This window comes from Glossina fuscipes, unplaced genomic scaffold (genome assembly GCF_014805625.2).
Source record: "Glossina fuscipes isolate IAEA_lab_2018 unplaced genomic scaffold, Yale_Gfus_2 142, whole genome shotgun sequence".
Taxonomy (NCBI): domain Eukaryota; kingdom Metazoa; phylum Arthropoda; class Insecta; order Diptera; family Glossinidae; genus Glossina; species Glossina fuscipes.
In genome coordinates this window covers 522,680-543,536 of record NW_023998485.1, presented here as the reverse complement: position 1 = coordinate 543,536, position 20,857 = coordinate 522,680, and the positions used below count along the sequence as shown (strand labels likewise).

Sequence of the window (20,857 nt, the reverse complement as noted above, 5' to 3'; positions counted from 1 at the left end):
GTATACGCACAAGTTTGCACTTACCTGGTATTCTATTAAATTGTAATTGCCTTTGACGATAGTATCTTATATGACTTAACATCAATACAAAACCGCCAATCATGATCAAAAGACAGATAGTAATTAGAACGCACCAAATATTCAACCAGCTGGGAATTTGCAATTTACACAGAGGACTTTCAGTGATATTATCCTCAAAATTGGCTAACAAGTTAAATAATGTTGTTTCGGTAGTTGTCGTGGAGGTGCTGGTGTTATAAGGCATCTTAATAGCTCGCATATTTGACTGATGTAAATCTCCTTTCATGGTTTTAGACATAAATGCCATTTTAAATTAAGAGACAATTCTTTTTGAATGTTATTTATATACTTAAAGAAGGAGCAAGAAACGTTTAATATCTGCAACCGTTTTTAACGTAATGGTTTCCGTTTTTATTTTTAAGTCTGAAAAGAACATGTGCCCGATGGTTTGTGGTGGAGATGTAGCGTTGCCTGTATGATGGTTTTAATCAAGACTTTTATAAATAGTTTTTTTTCTTTATTTTGAAAAGAAATAAATTGAAATTATCAGAACTTTTTCTACTGAATGTTAAAGTCATAATAACAATAAAATGGGTTGGAAATTTTTTATTATTGTGAAGATATTTTTCCATTATCAATCACTTTGGCATATCAAGTAAGAGTAGTGTAATAATTATTTTTCTTTTTGTATTAAGGTGCCGTAAAATTTTTATGAATTAAAATGAAATTCATGTTTTTTATATGGAGTATATATACGAATTCTTCAAACTTAGCTTATTTCTAAAGATTATTATAATGAAAAACAATAATGCAAATATTATGCAACATAGGCCTATTAAAAAATAAAATGTAAGGTACTTTTCATCAACCTTACTTGATTCTTTTTCCAAATTATTGACATCTTCAAAAGAATACAGAGTTCTTAAGAATTTATATTGAGAAGTTTTCTCACATGTTTTTTGTTTGCCACATTGATAACCTTCAGGGCAGAAGCCCGGGCAGCCCGAAGTATTCCCTGTTTGCGGTATAGGCACGCAGTTATTGGATGATAGTGAGTTCGTTTCAAACATGTATCCTTTTTTACAAACACATTCGTTCAACTCATCGCAGTAACTAAAAGGACGGCATAAGCTGTCATTGCACTCCTTATCTGTTATAATGAGGCGGCAGTCCCTCTGATAATACGTATATCCTGACGGACAAATTAATGAAGTAACATCATAATCATTCCTTCCCGGATTTAGTTGATTAATATTTTCTATTTTTTGTGTTGCGAGCTCATTGATTAATTCAAGTGGACGTGCAGACGTGTAAGAAGCTTTGTTTAATTTTGAGTCTTTCGCTTTAATGCGGTTAAATCTTTCTGCTGCGGCACTCGTCTTCACAGCATCTATTTGGTGATTGCTTGTAGAAATATTTGAAGCCGCATTCAAATTTAAATCGTTTGTTTTACTTCCAGTTAGATTCGCATCAGTTTTTTTAATTACTTTAACATTATTCGGTGTTCGTGGTAGAGCAGCATTGTCCTTAGATTGTTGCTTAACATTGTTTAGGGCTGTGTCTGCCGTCGGGAAACCTTGCATACATTTTACAAATATCAAAATTATATTTATAATTGCAAAGAATTTTTGCATTGTTTTTTAAAAACTTTAACTGGAGAAATCTGATGGAAGAACTAAACGGAATGGTTAAAAGTCTTACTTTTGCAGTCTTGCAATTCAACGCTGCTTTAAATATTTATTAGTTTGAGGTTTGTTCTGGACTGTTTTATCAAAACTTGCGGTCATTCGTTTGCACATATAATTTCGTTACACTATTGCGGACAAATAAATAAAACTATGTTAGCGATGGGTCGAATGTTGAATACCCATCATCTTAAAAAGCGTGGATGGATATTGACCATTAAACTTGGAAAATTTAATCCAGAACATGCCTCCTATTCGTGATCGTCACCTTTTGCGTCTCGAAAAATAGACGCATGAATACGCGTAGAAATTAAGCAGGAGACGAATAAACCGGCCAGTGCATAGATGAATTGTATGGCGCATAGAGGTATGCATTAAGCGAGCGGATAAAATGAGCGGACCAAGCGGCAGACCTGTAAAAAGATCCAAAGAGCGTATATAAACGCAAAAACGGAGAGTGTTGGATAGATACGCAGGTAGAAAGATAAGTAAACGATTGAGTAGGAGGAAACTAATGACACGCAATGAATGAATAAGTGCACGGACAAACACTTAATTAATTTTTCAACATACAAATGAAATACTAACGTTATTAAACATAAATCCCTCTTGGTTTTTGCTACTTAAGGGCCAAGGATTTTTTTTGGCGAAGGGCCACGATGGGGTATGTCGATCGTTATTGCATAAATTGTCTACGTAAAAAACGCAAGGCTTGTAAATTGCCAAGATATCGTTAACTCACCCCGAACTATTTTGCTGCTAAAATTACAGACAGTCTATTAAGTGGCTTGCGTATATCAGACCAATGGAACAGAGTTTTTGTTGCAAGCTATCTACTTTAAGAAGCAAGCGATGAACCATTCAATCACAGAGTTTATTAGCAGATTACGTCTCCCTTTCTAAAGTTGACTTATCAAAATAAGCAGAGGACTGTGTGTCAGGTTTTACCTACATCTATCAATAAGGAATGGAATCTCATATTGATTAATGATGTACTACTACATATTATCCATCGGCATATAATTTTAGTTTCTATAACCGCATTGTTAAATCTTTAGCCAGTAATATTATCAATAAAAAACTACCGATATATGTGTTAAATCATGCATGCGTATATTCTCTTTATGTCACATTTTTTCATTTATTTGTTTATTTTTTTTTTTGAATTAAAGAAATTGTTTTTTACTTGACTGAATTAAGATTTGTGAACGGTTTTAATAAATTTTTTTATATTTCTTCTCAGTGATTTTTTGTTGCTTTATCAAGTATTTCTAAATAAATAATAAAAAAATAGTTAATGAAAATAAAAAATTTTCGGTAATTACTGTATGCTGTAGTTTTCCTTTTGCAGAGAAGAAATTCAGCAATTTTCTTACAGATTCTTATGAAAAACATTTACTTAAGACTAAATAATTAGTAGACATTTTCTATGATTTGAATTAGCGCATCAGCCTCAACTTAAATTAATTTCTTGTAAACTTAATCAGTCTTCTTTAGAATTATACTGCCAGGATGATTCGTTATCGTCATCAATTTCATAATCTAGTTCGTTAAGACCGTGGGCTAATTTCTCCCCTACCTTTTCCATGAGCTGTTCCAAGTTCATGACAACTTTAATACATTTCCGTTGTTCGAGATCATATAATTGATCGCCTTGACATTGTATGCGTTCACAACGCAACGGACTAAACCACGAACTGACGTCTTTATAACCAGGACGGCAAGCACATTTATTACGAGATACACAAAAACTGTGGGCTGCCGGGCAACCACCCCCACACACTGGACGGCATTGTAGCTTTTGCATAGGCTTTTTAGATATGGATCGCACGTGATGATTATGCGATTGCTCGTATCCACGTTGGCATTCGCATTTATTGGGTTCTGCGCAGTAGCTGTTCGGCGGACACATATCTTGACATACCGGTTCACACAAGCCAAAAATAATTGTACGATAACCAGGACAGCAGATCCGCACCCTGTCCATACGCATACGATCTTCAAATTCGAAATAAGGTTCACTTAAATTTGAGTTTACACGCAAACGTGTTTTGGTAATGGCCACCTGATATTTAACAGTAACATTTTTATAACAATGACCAGTAGTAACGGTGAAGCCATCAACGTTAACATAGAAATATAAAAATTTTAATAGTAAAAACTTTGTAATATTTTTATTTAACATTTTTCCTTTCGCATCTGTAACTCGGCAGCCGTACCCAGCGCGTTCAGTTTATGAATGAATTTAAGACGGGTGAACTGCAGTTTAATAATTTTCCTCTGAACTATTAAAAAGAAAACAACATTCAGCTGATAATTGAGGATTACAGAGCACAAACTCAAAGAGGCATCCTATCAGTAATGCTATCTTCACAAATGGTCTGGTCTGGTTTGCTGATCATGCACTAGCAATAATCTCACATACAAGTACGCGTTAACAAGCTAAGATTATTTAATTGGCACAGTAACTAGCCGCCTCATCACATCAGTAGCAGTAGAGCGGTGTAGCAAATTTAGCGATAAAGTTTTTTCTTTTTTTTATAAAATGTTAATAATAAATAAAGTTATGCTCTCGGAGTGGTTTTAATTGAAAAAGTTAACCGGCTGAGTAATTTCCTGTTTATTAAAAGTCACTCATAATGTATCCGTATATGAGCTGAATTTGAAGCATAAATGATATCGAAATTTAATTACGTTGACTTACACTTTCTTGAACACTAAGCAGTTGATAATTTCCGAACTGAAAACAATGCAAAGAAAAGCTTGATTAAACTGATAAGAAATAAGTCACGTGAGTCAAAACAACCAATTAATTGAATAAAAGTAAATAATTAAATGATTCATCAAACGATAGTATGGAGGCTGTTAACTACCGAAGAATAACACGTTTCAACTGGCGAACATTTTGCTGAAAATAATGGATATCATCTACGTCGATTTTTGTATATTAGTTGATTCTAAGGAATATTTTACTGGTTTTGTGATCAATATATACTGTGATATGTGTATGCTAGTTTTTGCACATTGCAAGACAATATTGAACCTTTTTCGTTAATTTTTTTGCCGTGAACTTCCCAACGTTAAATAATGTGACGACCTGAAAAAACAGATCAACATATACGCCCAGGACGCGATGTACGACATCAATGCAAGTAATACTACTCTACTAAGCCTGTCGATTCGGTGAAGTATATAAATTTCAAAGTCGGTACAATATATTACGAAATTAAAATGCTTGATTGTAATATTATTTTCGCAAAAGAAACTGCGTGAAAATCAAGGAGAGAAAGCAGAATTTGATCTAACTCTATTACAGCTGATGTCACACGAGTCGATTTACGATTGCAAGTCATATCCACATTTTTACTTTATCTTCCACTATGCCCGGTTCATTTGATATGAACTCGATTTCTACAAAATGCTCATCAGCAGTATTTGCGGCGTAATTAAACTACGATTACATTGGATCATGCGGCACAGATAAATGCAGTTGAAGAAAATAAAAGCGGAAAAGAAGATAACGAAAGGGTGAACCGTATACAATAAGAATAACTAGGAAAAGTGAATATAAATTCCTTAACGAACAGCAGAAGGCAAAACATTAATAGTTCAGAAAAAAATTGTCAGCCTTCGGATTCACACTCAGAATTTTATGGTGATCAAGGTGGTGATCAATGGATTCATGGTGTACTTCTTTAAAGAATAGATATCCGAAAAATATGCTTAACTTTGGCTGAAAACGATCTTTCAAAAACTATATGCTATTTTTCACAAATGCAGAACCGCAAATGTAAAATGCTTCCTGCAAAGTAACGTTCAAATACATACGCCACATAATCTGTGCTGCATGAGTGATTGCGACAACGTGGCTTACTGATATCACAATATCGGCTTCTTTGCATAACTAATCTAAAATATGCCAGTGGATGCTAGAAGATTATTGAAATTAACAGAAACTATTCATGCAGCGTACAAAACTGTACAACTCGAGCACAATTGTTTTGTTTATCATAACTGACAATTTAACATGCCATGCTTAAGGAATAATATACATAATTTGTACATTTAAACAGTACAAGAACGTGTGCTAACAGTTACCTAGGTAGAGAAAATAGCCTATAAACATACGAAACATATAACAGACGTTCAGTCTTCTAATATTTGGAAATTCTCAAAGAATAGATTTATATATTAATATAGTTTAGAAGTTTAACTTCATTTGAAAGCTTCGTGAAGGCGTTAAATTCAAAGCTACGACAAACAAACTAGTCAAGTCGCCAGGAGATATAGATATTTTACCAAACTGTTTCCGCTATTTACTATAAAGGAAAGGTTAGAATTTTCGAAATCTTTAATTCACTCAACTAAAAGTGAAATTGTTGTTATTTTTATTGCTGTAACGATAAAGACATAATTATAAAATATTTTTATATTAGCTTTCAAGGTCAAAATGGCCATGAAAAACTTTAAAAGGTTAAAGAAAATTTTAATAAACCACTCTTTCAGTATGTATTGCTCGCTTGAACAGATTGCATTAAAGTGAAGAACAAAAAAAAAAAAATAATAATAAAATATTAATTATGATGTTTAAGCTTCTTATAATATTTCCAATAATAATCAGTAAATACTCGGCGAAAATGATATTCTGTGAAATACCGTGCCCCGGCCACGCAGTATGTATAGAAGAAAATAAATGTAGATGCATAGAAGGTTTTGAGCAAGCAATATCAAATGAAACAGGACGTGCGTATTGCTTGTACGTGCAGACAACCACAATTGTGACTGCACACGCAGGAACTGAAAAGTCTACTTTATTCACCGATTCCTTACCTGCTACTGTCCATGACGATAGCGAGCAACCGGAAAATTCCAAATATGTGCACGAAATGTTAACGTACAATGATCAAGTAACTAACAAGGAGATGACGACGAAGTCAGCTATCGCCAGTACATATCTAATGGAGACAACCTTGCAAACAGAAATTACAACCCCTAATAATTCTTCAACTTCCTCTTTTGATAAAAAGACGTCAAAAGTTTGTAATGGCATTAAAATATCCAGGGATGATCTTTATATTGCACTGGGCTTATTATCCGTAATTACAGCAAGCATTATTTTATGTGTTAATTTATATAAATGTTCCATGATTATGAATTATTCTATATAACTTAAGAAGAACCTAAACACGATAAAATAAATAAATAAAATTTTAATTTCTTTGGATAAGACAACGACTTCATCATACTTGTCGCATTGCGACATACGCCAAATCAAATTTTGTCTTTGTAATCCCTAACAAAATATGTGAGTATGGTCACTTCCTCATTGGATTCATAACATTCGGAATTTGGAATATATTTATATATATATGCATATATATATATAATCATAATATATAAATATATAATAATATATATATATATATAGAATAAATTTTTGCTTTTCCCAAGAAATAGATTTTTATGAATTTTTTGAAACCATTCATAATTTCTCCTTCTCTTTTATATTTTACACGCCTTGTGGTACAAGGGTATACTAAGTTTGTGCGGACATATGCAACATCCAGAGGGTCTTGAGATACCCACCTTTTATTATACCAATCCATTCAGGATCACTACCTAAATCAATTTAACCTTGCTTGTCCGTCTTGATGTTTCGTGCGCAACCTACACAATTTCGTCGCAATTTCTAGATATTTTTATGAAAGTTGGCACGCCCACGTATTTTGCTCCAAGAACGAACGCTATTGAAAATAGTTCCGATCGGACTACTTTCCGACCGCACCCCGCCCCCCGTGTTACTTTGAAAAGTCGCTATATGAATAGTTGAGTAGTGGAGGATATTTAACGGTGGGTCGTGTCCCCCTGTAGTATTTTTGCTTGTTTTATTAAAAACAAAAAGAAATTTATATGTAATTAGGCGCTTTTACTTTTTTTATTATGCTATTTCTCGTTGTGTGAGTGCCCAGAGCAAACGTTTTGATTTGCAACTAATTTTTATTGAATGACACTTTGAATGGAGAGGAAAAATATGGATGCGATTAAATCGATCATTTACTTTAGCCAATAAAATAGAATTTTGGAATCTAAGTGCGTAAATTAGTTAAATAGCGTAGATTTTCTCCTTCTTCAAATTAGTGAAACGGTTCAGTTTTAACCATCAAAAAATGCTTATAGTCTTACCTTTTATTGTGCACGTAAAGCATGATTTTTGAAGCCAGTAATTAAACACAGTGGAGTTAAATTTTCAAAAAATGCTCTTAGATCACTGTTTAAATGTATCACTCATATAGTCTTAGTCCCCTGCATAAGCACAGAAACAAGTCGACTTCGCTTCTTGCCTTTAAACTCGCAACCGCACGTTATTTAAAAGACTCGCAATTACAAACGACTTATATTTTCGTTGCTGCTGTGATAAAAACTTATCTGTCAGCTGTTAGATTGAGTTTAATACTAATGTGTACAATATGTAGGCATTATAATGTGTAATAATAGGAAAAATCCCCGATCGCATTTGAAAATATAAACATCATGTTTTATAATATTTTTCGTATCTTCAAGCTGAGTTAACTTACATAAATGAAGACTTAAATGTTGTTGTTTGTTATGAAACGGATACGAGTCATTAGAAACTTGGACTATGATAAAAACCCTTAATTAAATAGGAACTAGAAACGTTTATTTGCATCAGAAAGTAAACGCACAGTCTTATATCATACGCCATCCATTAACATTTAGAATTTCAATAAATTACCATGAAAGAGAGAAAGAGTACACAAATGAATGAATAAAAAAAAAGCAAAAGACAAGCAAAAATGAAATCTTTTATCCGTTTATCTGTAATAATCAGTGTTACGCAATTGTTGATTACAATGTCAAAAGCTCAGTGGTGTGTTAAAAAGAAGCATGTTGCAAAAACCCGTCTGCAATGGAATGAGGGCGAACGTATCATTACAAAGCGAGACTTCTTTCTTAGGACGAAATTGAGTCGAGTTCCCTACGTCTTCACCAGCAAAGAGGTAAGCGAAGTGAGAAAAAACTATTATCTGAAAGTAAGAAGTAAAATAAATATATTAAAAATTGAAAAAAAAAAACAAAAAAGAAATAGAAAATATTATATCGCTTGGTACGAATTTTTAACACCCAATATCTTAAATTAATACTCAAATGTTCTAGACTTGTTTTGTAGTTTTGAGTTCGCCAGCAAACCAATAGAGAAGTTTTGAAAGGATTTAAGTAACGCTTGTACAAAACTTTGGATTGACGGCTAGTATTGATTCTAAATAGGTTGGACGTATGTTAGCTTAATTTTTAGATGGTTCATAAAACGAAAAGCATATGGTTAACGGATACGGATCGACGTGCAATTAGATGGACATCAACACAATTACATGTGGAAAAAGGAAGGGAGTCATTTGGACGGATATGACGAAAAACTCTAAGGTAATTAATTCTATACTTGGGAATGTTACAAACGAGTCGATAAAATTACAATGTATTAGCCCTTCTCGTTGACGAATATATTCGTTGAAAATTCATAGCAAACTTCGTTTAAAAATCAACAAAACGAATATTATATTTCTATTTTTTTATATGTATTTCCTTTCGATTATTTTATCAAATTTCTATAATTTTATTTAGTAACTAAAAATTTTCATAATGGTTTCCTCAGTTCTTCTTTGAAATCTCTCAAACTAACTACATATAGCAACTACAGAAAGAGAAATGAAAGCATTTTCGTATATACGTTTCATAATTGCAAGCCAAATAATAAATATGATCGCGGCGGAATGGTGTATAGAAAGGAAACGCGTGCTACTTACACGACAGCGTTGGCAAACTGGTCAACGTGTAGTACCAAGACAACGTCTCTTTCATACCTCCTATATGTGGGTACCGTATCAGTATTCAACAATAGAGGTGAGAGAAAGCGTTTCACATATTCAAATAACATCATGAACAAGTGATATGAATCTCGAAATATGCGAACAATTAACGGATTATTTATGACACAATATTCTACAATTAATCGTATATAGTTTACAATTGTAACGATGAGAAGAAAAAGTTTTTAAAATATTTTTTCCTACGCCGAGATATAAAAGACAATACGCAATATCTTAAATGTGTGCTGAAAATTACATAAAAAAAAAATTTTTTTTTTCTTGATAAGCTTTTATAGAAGTGAACCAAAAAATCAGGGAATAAATTTTGCCCCAACCAGTTCTATAGACTACACATTAAAGCTAAAGTAAGTGGCGCTTAATACTTTAATGTGTCAGAAAGCTCTAAACTTTTATCTGCAGCCAAATGAAAATGAATTCTCCGTTTTCGAAAACTCTCATTCTGTTTATTTCGGTGAGTGCTTCATTATTACAAGAGTTCTTCCCAATTAGGCTTGTACAGTTTATTCTACTCCTCAAGTCCATTTATCTGATTCCCATATCTAGGCTGTTAGGAGAAACATAATCTGTTACTTTGTGGGGCCAACATTTTTATTGCACAGAAATTTTGATCGTACCGCATTGCAGTGTCAACGGCACGAAAGGCGTATGCAAACTTTCAGCACGATTTGATGTACAGAAGCGCCCGCAATATCGAGAAAAACAAATATATAATGTTTGCGTAAATGCATATATGTATACATAAATGCTTAATATAATAATAGAAATATGTAGAAAACTGCGTACGTAAGCGTTAAAGCCTAGTTTACAACACAACGTCATCGCTTGACAGCTCATTTTCCACTGCATGTCTATTAAAACAAAGTGAAAGTAAAATAAATAACAATAACTATTATAAAGTAATATTATAAAGTAATATTCTAAAGTAGTAATACTGATGACTGTAGTGATAATAATAATAATAAATTGTTTAATATCAGCGAACACCATTGAAATCACACATTTGTACATAAGTAAGAGCGTTCGGACTCTGAATACTGTTAACATTGGGAACAAGGTATTGTTATGACAAGTATATATTTAAAAAAATTGTTCTCTTCATCCAAAAATAGAAGGAAAAAAAAAGAAAGCGCAAATAACTAAAATGGTATTCTGCCACTCATTATTTGTCCAAAAATAAGATTCACATTACAGTTTGAATTAATAAAATTATTTACGATAAAATGAATGAATAATATAAAACCGTTGACATAACCAATTGATTTAAAGACCGCTTGCAACATTTTGTATTTACGTTACTCAAGTGTCATCGGTTTTCAAGACTCTTTTCCTTTTGTAGACGTGTGTGTGCGTATAATTTGCCATCAGTTTAGAGGGAAGGTTAGAGAGAAGTTCGTTAAAATATTAGAATGATAGACTTTGGCTAAATTTTGTCACTAGCAAACGCTGCCAACAACAACTGACCCAATACGGATAAAGTGCGCCAAGAGCGTGTTTTCTCGAAACAAAGATCTTATATAAAACTCTGCTGGAAAACTCTAGCAGCTCTGGATGTAGTGATCATCCTATTTAATTAACCAGTCACTACTCCTTCTGAGTAACACTGGTTTCAATCATTGACTTTATACCTGTTCGAGCACGGGAATTGAAACAAACACCAAGTATGAATGTTCCCTCTAGCCTTCAATTTCCGAAAACATACCAATAGACAAGTGGAAACAGATTTAATTGGTATCTGAAGTCTTTGCTCATGACAACTCTGGACATATATTTTATAAAATTAAATGATTTTTATACTTATCGCCTGTTGTATACTTAGTTTGTATTGACTTTGTGGAACATCGATAAAGATCTGAGGTAGATTTATCTTTTTTTGTATCGATCGCTTTAGAAATTGATTGATTGGTTTGTCTGCCTTGTCTGTCTTGTTTTCTTGTCTCCAACATAACAGTCGCAACTTTTGGGATATTTTGATGAAATTTAGAACATCGACGGTTGTTGGCCCTGAAAGGCAAATGAAAATAATAGGAATCGGACCACTTTTTCGGCCATTTCCCATTTAACCACTTCTTTTGAGAGGTGCTTATATGGATAAGTGTGTTAAGCGAAGTAGGATAATGATGTAGAGCGAATAAAGTTTCATTTTTTGTCATTATTTTCTTTCGACTTATTATTATTCTAAAAGATTTTCAATACGGCTTGTGTCCCTTTTAGACATATTACGAGTATGTGCCGGAAAGAGTTTGTTGCAATGGCTATCATCAAGTGGATGATAATTGTGAGCCAACATGTTATCCAAGCTGCTCAACGAACAGTACATGTTTCAAGCCAAATTTATGTCGCTGTACTGTGGGCTATTATGGCAACGATGATCACTCTTTGTTAATAAAATGCAGTCCCTATTGTGAAGAACTATGTCCGCCAAATTCTAAATGTACTGCACCTAACATGTGCACCTGTCTAGAAGGCTATCGCAAATCGCCTACAGGGGGCGAGGATTGCGAACCAATTTGTAACCACAGATGCGACGTAAATGCTTATTGTGAAAAACCGGAGGTTTGTGCCTGCAAAAAGGGTTATGAAATGATTGATAATCGATGCGAACCAATTTGCCTACAGCCTTGTCCTGACCAAGCTAGATGTATTGAACCTAATAGGTGTTTATGTGTGGAAGGTTATCAAATGCAATTAACCTCTCGTTATGAACACTATTGTGAGCCCATTTGCGAAATAAAATGCTCAACCTTTGGTAAATGCATAGCTCCAAATAAATGCGAATGTTTTAATGATTACAAGCTGAATGCGAACACTTCCATCTGCGAGCCGATTTGCAGCTCTGGTTGTGAAAACGGTCAATGCTTATCTCCAAATATGTGTGTTTGTAATAAAGGGTATTTAATGGGCCCCGATAACAAATGTCAACCGATTTGTTCGCAAAGCTGTAAACAGGGTCGTTGCATTAGGCCCGAACAATGCGAATGCGAGAAAGGTTTTCGTCTGGAAAAAAACTCAACAGTCCTATGTCAGCCAATTTGCGAGCCGCCTTGTACGAACGGTGATTGCGTTGCTCCCAACTTTTGTGTCTGTCATAAAGATTACAAACATCCAGATGATTATAAATATCATATATGTGAGAAAAGTATATCTTTAAGTACGTCAACATCAGAAACAACCGAAGACTTTACTGAAACTTCAACCACCACTGAAATCTACACAATGGCAGACACCACAATAGACCCCTTAAAGTTTTTAAAAGACGATGTCACAACTTCTACGGTAGAGCATACCGGAATTAAATTACCACAAACTTCAAATGACAGCAAGACTTTCACATCTCTAACAGAATGCTTAAAACATTGTCAATGTTGGCAAGAATACGATGATTTCGGCCCTTTATCTACCACAACATGTACGGCCTTCTGTACATATGAAAATGATCAGCAATGTTTAAAAGGTTCATTGTGTAAATGTGATTGGAAGTTAAAGCGGATGATCTGTCACTTGGCAGACGGAGAAAGTTTTGATGATATACCTTCACTTTATCAGTGTAAAGCTAATGCATTGACTGCGAAAGTACCTGAGTTGGAAAAACGATCCGCAAAAGAGGAAACGTCAGCCTATTTATTGTGGTTGGGCATAGGTAGTGGTCTGGTAATTTTAATTATCCTTACTAACTGCATAATATATTGGAAGTTTTCTACAAGAAATAGTGAGTTCTTACAATTTTAAGTGCATTTAAAAATATGCGTTAAGTTTAACAAATACATAAAAAATTCAAACTGAATAGTTAATATTTTTTTTTTTAATCTTTTACAGGTGATTACTTGGTGCAATATGAACAGCAAAGCAGCAACTAAAATTTATAAAATATTTTAAAATCTGTACAATATTAAGCTTAATAAATTCATAAATTTAAAGCAAGAGTGTTCTTTTTCTGTTTCGCTCTCCTTTACATAGGTATACACTGTGTAGAACGTTCATGATAGGTATAACCCGGTTTGCAAATGCAGCGGTTGCGGCTATAACAAATACCATTTTCACATTTTCTAGATAAATTAAAAAAGGCACATGTACACAATACGGTTTAAAATTGAATGTGTGCCTTACTGGTAACAAACAGCTTGACAAATACCGTCCTTGAGAGTATATCCTGGTAAGCAATCGCAGGCGTTTGGCTTTCTACATATTCCGCCGATGCCGCATTCCGGCTGGCACACTGGCTGACAATCGTTGTCTGATAATTTGTAGCCTTTGATGCAATTGCAGACTTCAGGTTCTGTGCAATTATGTAAGGGATTTGTACCGCAACCGCCACTACAAATAGGTCGGCAATATTTTCTTGTTTCATCTAATTTATAGCCCGGATCACATTGGCAACTCCCATCCAAGTAACAACGCCCGTTCAAACAGCCCAAAGGACAAGCGAAAACGCAATCACCGTTTTCGTTGCTTACGAATTCATCATAGCACTGGCATACTCCGGGTTGAACACAGAAACCATTGCGACAATTTTCACATAAAGGACGACATAAAGTATTACCCCGCCAACGAACTGCACCATAGCCAGCACAACAAATCTCTATCAATATTAATTGATTAGCTTTATCCGATTGGACAATACTAGCCCAAGGATATTTGCTAATGGCTTCGTTACTGTATGAAACGAGAAAAAGAAGAATTCGTTTTTTATTGAAAAAAGACAAATAGAAAGCGTATACAGAGAACAAGTCCATTCGAAATGAACATAGAAAAATTTTAACTCGCAACACATCAGCTTAACTTGCACTATGACCTCATATCTTCATTTCCCCGTTGTTTTGTCTTCCTACTGCCTTCCTAATCATATCTCCATATCTACATGTATCGATGCCAACCCAAATTTGAAAACCATAATATTCCCTGTATAAGATGGGAGTCTACGGAAATGACCCTGCAAAAAGCACAAGTAAGCTGAGATTTCAGAAGATATTTTGCAGGTTCATTCGTTTTCTCTTTCAACATTCAAAAAACTAAATTCGTCAATGAATGAAATTACGCAATGTCAATAATAGCGACACATTCGCCAACAAATTGTGTCAGTTTTTCCTTAAAAAAGGCAAACTAAAAGGCAACAATGAATGTGTCTGAATGTACTACCTACATATAATGTTGTCGTGGCAATTAAGGCTATTCTGCTAGTAGGTAATCCACATAAGTCTTTAAATGGTTGAATTATTTCGATACGTGATATGATAGCACTGAATAATGGTGAGTGGTGCACGGTAAGTTACGACATCCAGGATCAAAGAACAATGGATAAATGAATATCACGATGACTAAGCGAACCATTTGCATCGGTGATAGAGCTGAAAATCTATGAAGGTTTTACTGAAAATTAGAAAGGAGGGATGGATGTCAGTTGTATTTGTGTATTATTGATGACTTTAACCAAATTAATGAAATCTCTGTTAGTGAGCGCTATCAACAACACTTGATGCCACTGAACTAAAAGCTAGATGCAATGTGATGATATCATAATTTGTCCAAATGTTGGCCCAAAAGGTCTCCATCGGCCGCTCACCCGCAACTGGCATTTCGACTGAGTTCTCCGTAATAATTAAATTAAATCTCCACGATGGGTAACCGTAAACGACCAGTCATCCTTACGAAAAGGAATTCTGCATAAAAGATAGGTAAAGTCATGGCTAACGATGTAAAGTACTTTAGTTTTTTTTTATAAATATTCATGTTTACTAAAAAATCGACTTTCCTAACATTTTATCTTGCCCCGCTTAAAGTCTAAACTGAAAAATCTCTAAAAGAGACAAAAGTAAATTTCAAAACATTGCCACTCATTAATACCGGAGCATAGATGGAAGGCCCGCAATTGGAAGTTTTTGAGCACTTTTCGAAAGAGGCGGAAACCTAGGATAATGCTACAGCAGCTATAGTTTTTCAATTATGTTTGATCTACATTTACTTAATTTGCTCTCATAACAGATCTTAATTTCTTTATCAAACTCTCGAACTGAATGTTTCCTTTTAACTTTTTTATATCTTTTCGATCTTTGCTTTTCTTATTTTATTTGTATAAACGATAGCGGAATTATATTCAAATATCTCTCGTTGGAGAAAATATATGGAAAGCTTTAATTGATTGATTTCGAAATACTTACGGAATATATATTCGACATTTGTGATTACTGTTATAATTATGACGCAAATTTAATTGTTTATATTGCTCCTGATGTTGGTTCATAATACTAACAACGCGTTCCACATCGGTATCTGAATTCACTGCGGCAGCTGTCTGAAAACGATTACCTCGCGGAACACTATCTCTGGCTTTATTGTGACGCGATTTCATTTTCATTGATTGTTGCTGCTCATAATTATGTTCACGATTGACAACATTATAATTATCTTTAAGATCGTCATCTATTGCATTGTTTATATCGCCGTAATATTGCGCATAAACCTGTTTAGCAAAGCTTAAAGAGCTAAGGTAATCCACGAAATATATTAAAAAAATTAAATTTAGTATTTTCAGCATTTGTTCCCTTGCTCTACGATCAACCAGAAATAATCAACTAAATTTCAAATGAGGAAGAAAATGTTTTTTATGTTAAATTATAGTTTTAAAGGAGATGAGCGAAAAATTATCAGTTGCCGCAGACTGCCTTGCGAAGCTTGACGCTTGAATTTAACATTCACTTTGATAACCGTGAGTGAAGGTTTCACCATTGAATGTAATTAAGTTTTCAAAGAATTAAGAGATTTGTCTATGAAGTCTCTTTAAAGCTTCTTTGTTCAATTAATAGAAAACCGATTTGATTTGATTTAGTAGCTTGAAGAACCTTACTCAATAAAGTCTATGAATTGTTGTAAAACGCTTTGCAATATGTTTTCTTTAAGACGGGATTGGTCTGTTGACTTCATCTTATCAATTGTTTTTCTTTGTTGCTGTTTCCTCAATTGTGTTCAAACTGAAACGGCACGTTATACAACGACCACTACAACGAAGCAACCGTTTATGCGAACACCGGGTCTGTCTTTGCCCCAGAAAGATGTCAATCCTCCTAAATGCTCGAAAGAAGTACCGTAAGTGAAAAATAAAATGCTAGCATTTCAATTAGTTTGAAAGAAGATTTTTAATTTCTAGAGCGGTTTTTTTCCAATATGAAAAAAATGTGTTAGTAGTGGGCAACAGCTCTCTAAACCCTTACTTTAATGTGATTGAGGTATGTTGTCAAGGCTTTAAACGTTACGACTACGATTGGAGCAAATGTGTGCCAGATTGTGGTAATAAATGCTTGCAAAATGGATTTTGTTTGGAGGGCGCCCGTTGCCAGTGTTTTAATGAATTTGTTTTAAATCATCGCAATGATTGTGTGCCCACCTGCCCCTTAGGTTGTCCTGACGGTGACTGTTTCTTGAATGGCACTTGCGTTTGTAAACAAGGGTATGAATTAAGCGCATCGCGTCAGTTCTGTGTACCGATCTGTAAAATGGGTTGCGGGCTTAATGAAATTTGCGCAGCTCCAGAAAAATGCGAGTGTAAAATTGGTTATGTTAAGCTTCAACCAGACGACTTGAAAATCGGATGTCAACCAATTTGTATACCAGATTGTGGCTATGGGCACTGCGTGGGTCCCAACCGGTGCAACTGTTTTCATGGATATCAGAAAAGGCAAAATAGCTCAGTTTGCGAAAGTAATTGTTACCTGTAAGTTATTGAACCCAAGTATACGTAAAAGGAATTGAAAAATATTCAATTCATAATAGGCGTTGCGAAAACGGTTTTTGTGTAAATAGCACTACTTGCATATGTCAAAATGGTTATAAATTCGATCGAAATACCACTTCATGCTTACCGGATTGCGACGATGATTGTGAAAATGGTGTTTGCCTGTCGCCGGGGATATGCCGTTGCTTTAATGGCTATAAACGTCGGGGCACCAAATGTGAAGGTGTTTGCGAACAGTAAGTGATTTTGAAACGCTTTTGTATAATTATTATTTTTTTATTTTTATTATTTACTGTAGTGGATGCGGTTTTTATGGTAAATGTGTAGCTCCTGGTGTTTGCGGATGCTCTATAATACCGGGTCCTTTCCATAATTACCAACAATGTGATTTGGGATATTGCACTGCTCGAGGACGATGCCGTTGTCAAGTCGGCAATACCCGTTTCATTAATCATTGTCTTTCGCCCGACCAGGTTACCACTTATGCGTCCATGCATCATCAAAAGATGAATGACGGGTTAATCAATGAATTTAATTTATTAATTGGTAGGCATTTTAAATTTCCCGCTTTTGATTATCACAATATGAATTTTTATTAACATCCCTTGAATAAAGCCGAAATGTGTCTAACCTTTTACCAATTAAATCGATAAAAGCATTATATCATAATATAATGGGGATTGAATGAAAAGTACGTAGAGAGGAACAGAACGTTTTTATATTCTCGAAATTTGGCAGAAACGTTGATAGCTTTTCTAAAATTACATTGACCGGCCACGTTTTTAACTTGTCAAGGCTACTAAAAACTTAACTTTTTTGAGGAAAGACAGTAATAGTAGTAGTTTTTATTTCTACGTTATAGCCGCTATCAAAAATTTGAACTTCGAGCCGGCGCTATTTTGTAGGAGACCCACTCTACAGTTAGAAGGCCATCCAAAAATTCATCACATTGGGCTCGTTACCAGTCGAAAATTGATTGAACATGAATAAATGAATTCTTATTTGGCTGAAGACGAATATTTGACACTAAGTAACTAAGAAGCATTCCGCCTTTTGCTATAATAAGGTGTTCTTATTAAGAGGCTAGACATTCTTCATTCTTCTCTACAGGCTCATTACTTTAATAAACTTGATGAATTTTTGGAACAATTCGTTTGCTTCAACTTATTGCAATGAAAATGATTCATATCTCTGATAATAATCTGATAGATCTTTTATACGCTAAAACACTAGGAGTTACAGTACATCGATAGAGAGCTTTTGTAAATCTAGTAGATACTTTTCATCCAAATGTTGTCAATACTGTCTATGGTCTGAAAAAAATGAATTCTATGTTAACAATTTACAACCTGCTGATAAAGTCGCTCCTGGGACTAGCTTGGCACTTAGATTATCTCAACATTGAATTGAGCTTTAAAATGGTTTATAAAAGTCTCGATAGTATTTTATTGTACAGCGTCCGTATAACCCTTTATCCCCAATCTTTTTGAATAGTTAATATGGATCAGGCTTACACAGACAATATCATGAACATTTTCTGGTTTTATTAAAGGCAAAAGTACTTTTTCTTGAATTTTGTAGCTACCTCTCATAGAGTCTCGATAGAATCGGTTTTTATTGAAATTATTTAAGATTGAATTCCATTCATAAAAGACGCTATTCAATTGTTGCCCATCTGATGAAATTGTTGTTAGATAAAATGTTGCCAAGGGTAGCCGTTTGTTTTTGAACTCCCTTTGATATTCCGTTTTTCTTATACATTCTTATATATGCGGCTGATATAAAACTCTTTCATTCGTCCAATAACGTGGGAGAGTCGGGCTACCTTAAGCCAAACTTGCTTCCACTACTGAAATGGTATGAACTAAACGCTTTGACTCTTGACAACTACATATGCATGCACTTCACGGTAACTGGTGCAAAGATGCTTACTGTTACTAGGTAAGCTAACCCAATGTAGTATGTATATCTGAGTAATCTAATGTAGTATGTACATTTAAGGAATGTATGTATTTTAGTTATGAGTGAGAATCTTCTTCTAAGATGACACGATTTTTCTCTATTAATATTTGCTTTGGTTGTTATGGCAGAGCTTATATGTAAAAAATTAATTTAGAACAAAGATATTAATGTATTAACTTTAATGCTTTAAAATTTGTTAATTTTTCCTAGAGGTTCCTTCATTAAGAGTGATTCCAATCTAAATTATAAAAGAAGCATCAAAGCAAATTGTGCTTAATTTTGAAGCTTAGACATTGCAGTTATATTCTGAACAAGATAACGTTCAAACGTCCACCAAAGCACGCGAACTATCAATCACTATGTCCAATATTAGTTGCTTACATTTTTAATTTATGTTATATAACATGATCTCGGAGCAACTGGCGAAGTAGGCGCTTCTACTAACTTTGCTTTTTCAGTCAAATTTGTTTATATGAAAATTGGGTATCATTTATCTGGACTAAAAGTTATGATTAATTTTATTTACACTCATATGACAGCTACCTTAATATTTTAATCCGTACAAAAGTTGGCACAAAGGTCGGGAATTCAAAAGAAAACATATGAAATTGTTTACAAATCCAAGGTAGGCACAAAGGTAGGCACAAATGTCGGCGGTTGGTACTTTTTTTTACAAGAGCATTATTACAAATTTTTTAGAAAACATCTTCTTCTTCTTTACGCAATAAGAAAAAAGAAAATAGAAATAATGAGCATTCTTTCTTGCAACTTATTTGTAAGCACAAATTTAGGCATTGAATAGAAAAATTTACGGTTGAAAATTTTGGAGCGGGTTTTACGATTTCGTACAAAAAATTAAATATTAATTGCAATGAATAAAAGCTTTCTTTTTACGATCTGCTACAATATGAAGTTTATTTGACTAGTCTAATCAAAATTATTTATTTCAGCATCGAGAAGAAAACACAAGAATTTCGGCCATGCTCGTGGACAACTAAGTTGATATATTTAGTAATAACTTTCGCAACGTCCTCCCTTACGCTCGTAGCCGGGGTAACATTCACAGACATCAGGCGCTGAGCATATTCCATTCGAACAATCCTCAGTGCAAATGGGATCACATTTTACACTATGCATGCTGTAAGGATTACGTTCGTATCCAGGACAACAGTACGATAAAGTGCGTAAACTGAACTGCGGATCGTTAGTTTTCCGACTGCAAAGTAATACTTTAGAATAATTTGCACAAGTTTTACTTTTTAAGTTAAATTTTGCGTTTCTTCACATACGACAGTTGTTTGTAGCATATGCCTGCTGCCATAGTGCCTTTGATATCCAATATGAAGAGGTCGCGTTCATTTAAAGAATTTAATTTCCAAAATTGCGGTATTGCCTGACAAATACCGCCAAACACTGCACAAGCTATGAGTATGTTAAGAAAATATTTCATGTTTTTTTTTTTTTGCTTACTTGATCTTTCGAATACAACGCCTTTCTTGAAACTAAATTTAAAGACCAAAGATAAACTTTTTAAAGATTTTACATATTCTGCTCACTTC

The 20,857-nt window shown here is 34.1% G+C and overlaps 4 protein-coding genes across 7 annotated transcripts in view; 2 read left to right on the top strand and 2 right to left on the bottom strand.

The window, feature by feature from the left end:
* The window catches only part of LOC119641063, a 32,754-nt gene extending 12,000 nt beyond the window's left edge, over positions 1 to 20,754 (bottom strand). The window contains exons 1-7 of the mRNA XM_038039495.1: positions 20,588 to 20,754; positions 20,314 to 20,514; positions 15,766 to 16,089; positions 13,743 to 14,263; positions 3,192 to 3,941; positions 896 to 1,597; positions 25 to 300 (exon numbers count right to left, since the gene is read on the bottom strand). Of these exons, the coding sequence (XP_037895423.1) occupies positions 25 to 300; positions 896 to 1,597; positions 3,192 to 3,941; positions 13,743 to 14,263; positions 15,766 to 16,089; positions 20,314 to 20,514; positions 20,588 to 20,748 (2,935 nt within the window). The 5' untranslated portion in view covers positions 20,749 to 20,754. The remainder of the gene's footprint in view (positions 1 to 24; positions 301 to 895; positions 1,598 to 3,191; positions 3,942 to 13,742; positions 14,264 to 15,765; positions 16,090 to 20,313; positions 20,515 to 20,587) is intronic.
* On the top strand, positions 8,389 to 13,563 carry LOC119641112 (protein draper). 3 transcript variants are annotated; one of them, XM_038039565.1, is made up of 3 exons: positions 8,389 to 8,725; positions 11,825 to 13,319; positions 13,427 to 13,563. In XM_038039565.1, the coding sequence occupies exons 1-3, from the start codon at positions 8,522 to 8,524 to the stop codon at positions 13,465 to 13,467; spliced, it is 1,740 nt and encodes a 579-aa protein (XP_037895493.1). In that variant the 5' UTR covers positions 8,389 to 8,521; the 3' UTR covers positions 13,468 to 13,563. The 3 variants fall into 3 exon arrangements, with proteins under 3 accessions (XP_037895493.1, XP_037895494.1, XP_037895495.1); XM_038039566.1 differs by lacking the exon at positions 8,389 to 8,725 and adding an exon at positions 9,383 to 9,626; XM_038039567.1 differs by lacking the exon at positions 8,389 to 8,725 and adding an exon at positions 10,513 to 10,667.
* On the bottom strand, positions 13,464 to 16,157 carry LOC119641115 (von Willebrand factor D and EGF domain-containing protein). Its single transcript, XM_038039573.1, has 3 exons — positions 15,766 to 16,157; positions 13,718 to 14,263; positions 13,464 to 13,656 (listed from the first exon to the last, which is right to left on the bottom strand). Exons 1-3 carry the CDS (start codon positions 16,140 to 16,142, stop codon positions 13,560 to 13,562), a joined length of 1,020 nt encoding a protein of 339 aa, XP_037895501.1. The 5' UTR covers positions 16,143 to 16,157; the 3' UTR covers positions 13,464 to 13,559.
* LOC119641113 (tenascin) lies at positions 16,430 to 20,385 on the top strand. Of its 2 annotated transcripts, XM_038039570.1 has the most exons (5): positions 16,430 to 16,690; positions 16,752 to 17,315; positions 17,375 to 17,572; positions 17,635 to 17,882; positions 20,249 to 20,385. In XM_038039570.1, the coding sequence occupies exons 1-5, from the start codon at positions 16,464 to 16,466 to the stop codon at positions 20,299 to 20,301; spliced, it is 1,290 nt and encodes a 429-aa protein (XP_037895498.1). In that variant the 5' UTR covers positions 16,430 to 16,463; the 3' UTR covers positions 20,302 to 20,385. The 2 variants fall into 2 exon arrangements, with proteins under 2 accessions (XP_037895498.1, XP_037895497.1); XM_038039569.1 differs by lacking the exon at positions 20,249 to 20,385 and having other exon boundaries at positions 17,635 to 17,982.
* Positions 20,755 to 20,857: the final 103 nt, after the last annotated feature.

Coding starts and splice junctions, on each gene's coding strand:
- LOC119641113 (XM_038039570.1), top strand. CDS start 16,464: ATGAATTGTTGTAAAACGCTTTGCAATATGTTTTCTTTAAGACGGGAT. Junction 16,691..16,751: donor AAATGCTCGAAAGAAGTACC/GTAAGTGAAAAA, acceptor TTTAATTTCTAG/AGCGGTTTTTTTCCAATATG. Junction 17,883..20,248: donor TGAATTTAATTTATTAATTG/GTAGGCATTTTA, acceptor TATTTATTTCAG/CATCGAGAAGAAAACACAAG.
- LOC119641115 (XM_038039573.1), bottom strand. CDS start 16,142: ATGCTGAAAATACTAAATTTAATTTTTTTAATATATTTCGTGGATTAC. Junction 14,264..15,765: donor AAATGTCGAATATATATTCC/GTAAGTATTTCG, acceptor CGTTTCATACAG/TAACGAAGCCATTAGCAAAT. Junction 13,657..13,717: donor TGTCAAGCTGTTTGTTACCA/GTAAGGCACACA, acceptor TAATTTATCTAG/AAAATGTGAAAATGGTATTT.
- LOC119641112 (XM_038039565.1), top strand. CDS start 8,522: ATGAAATCTTTTATCCGTTTATCTGTAATAATCAGTGTTACGCAATTG. Junction 8,726..11,824: donor ACGTCTTCACCAGCAAAGAG/GTAAGCGAAGTG, acceptor TGTCCCTTTTAG/ACATATTACGAGTATGTGCC. Junction 13,320..13,426: donor GAAGTTTTCTACAAGAAATA/GTGAGTTCTTAC, acceptor AATCTTTTACAG/GTGATTACTTGGTGCAATAT.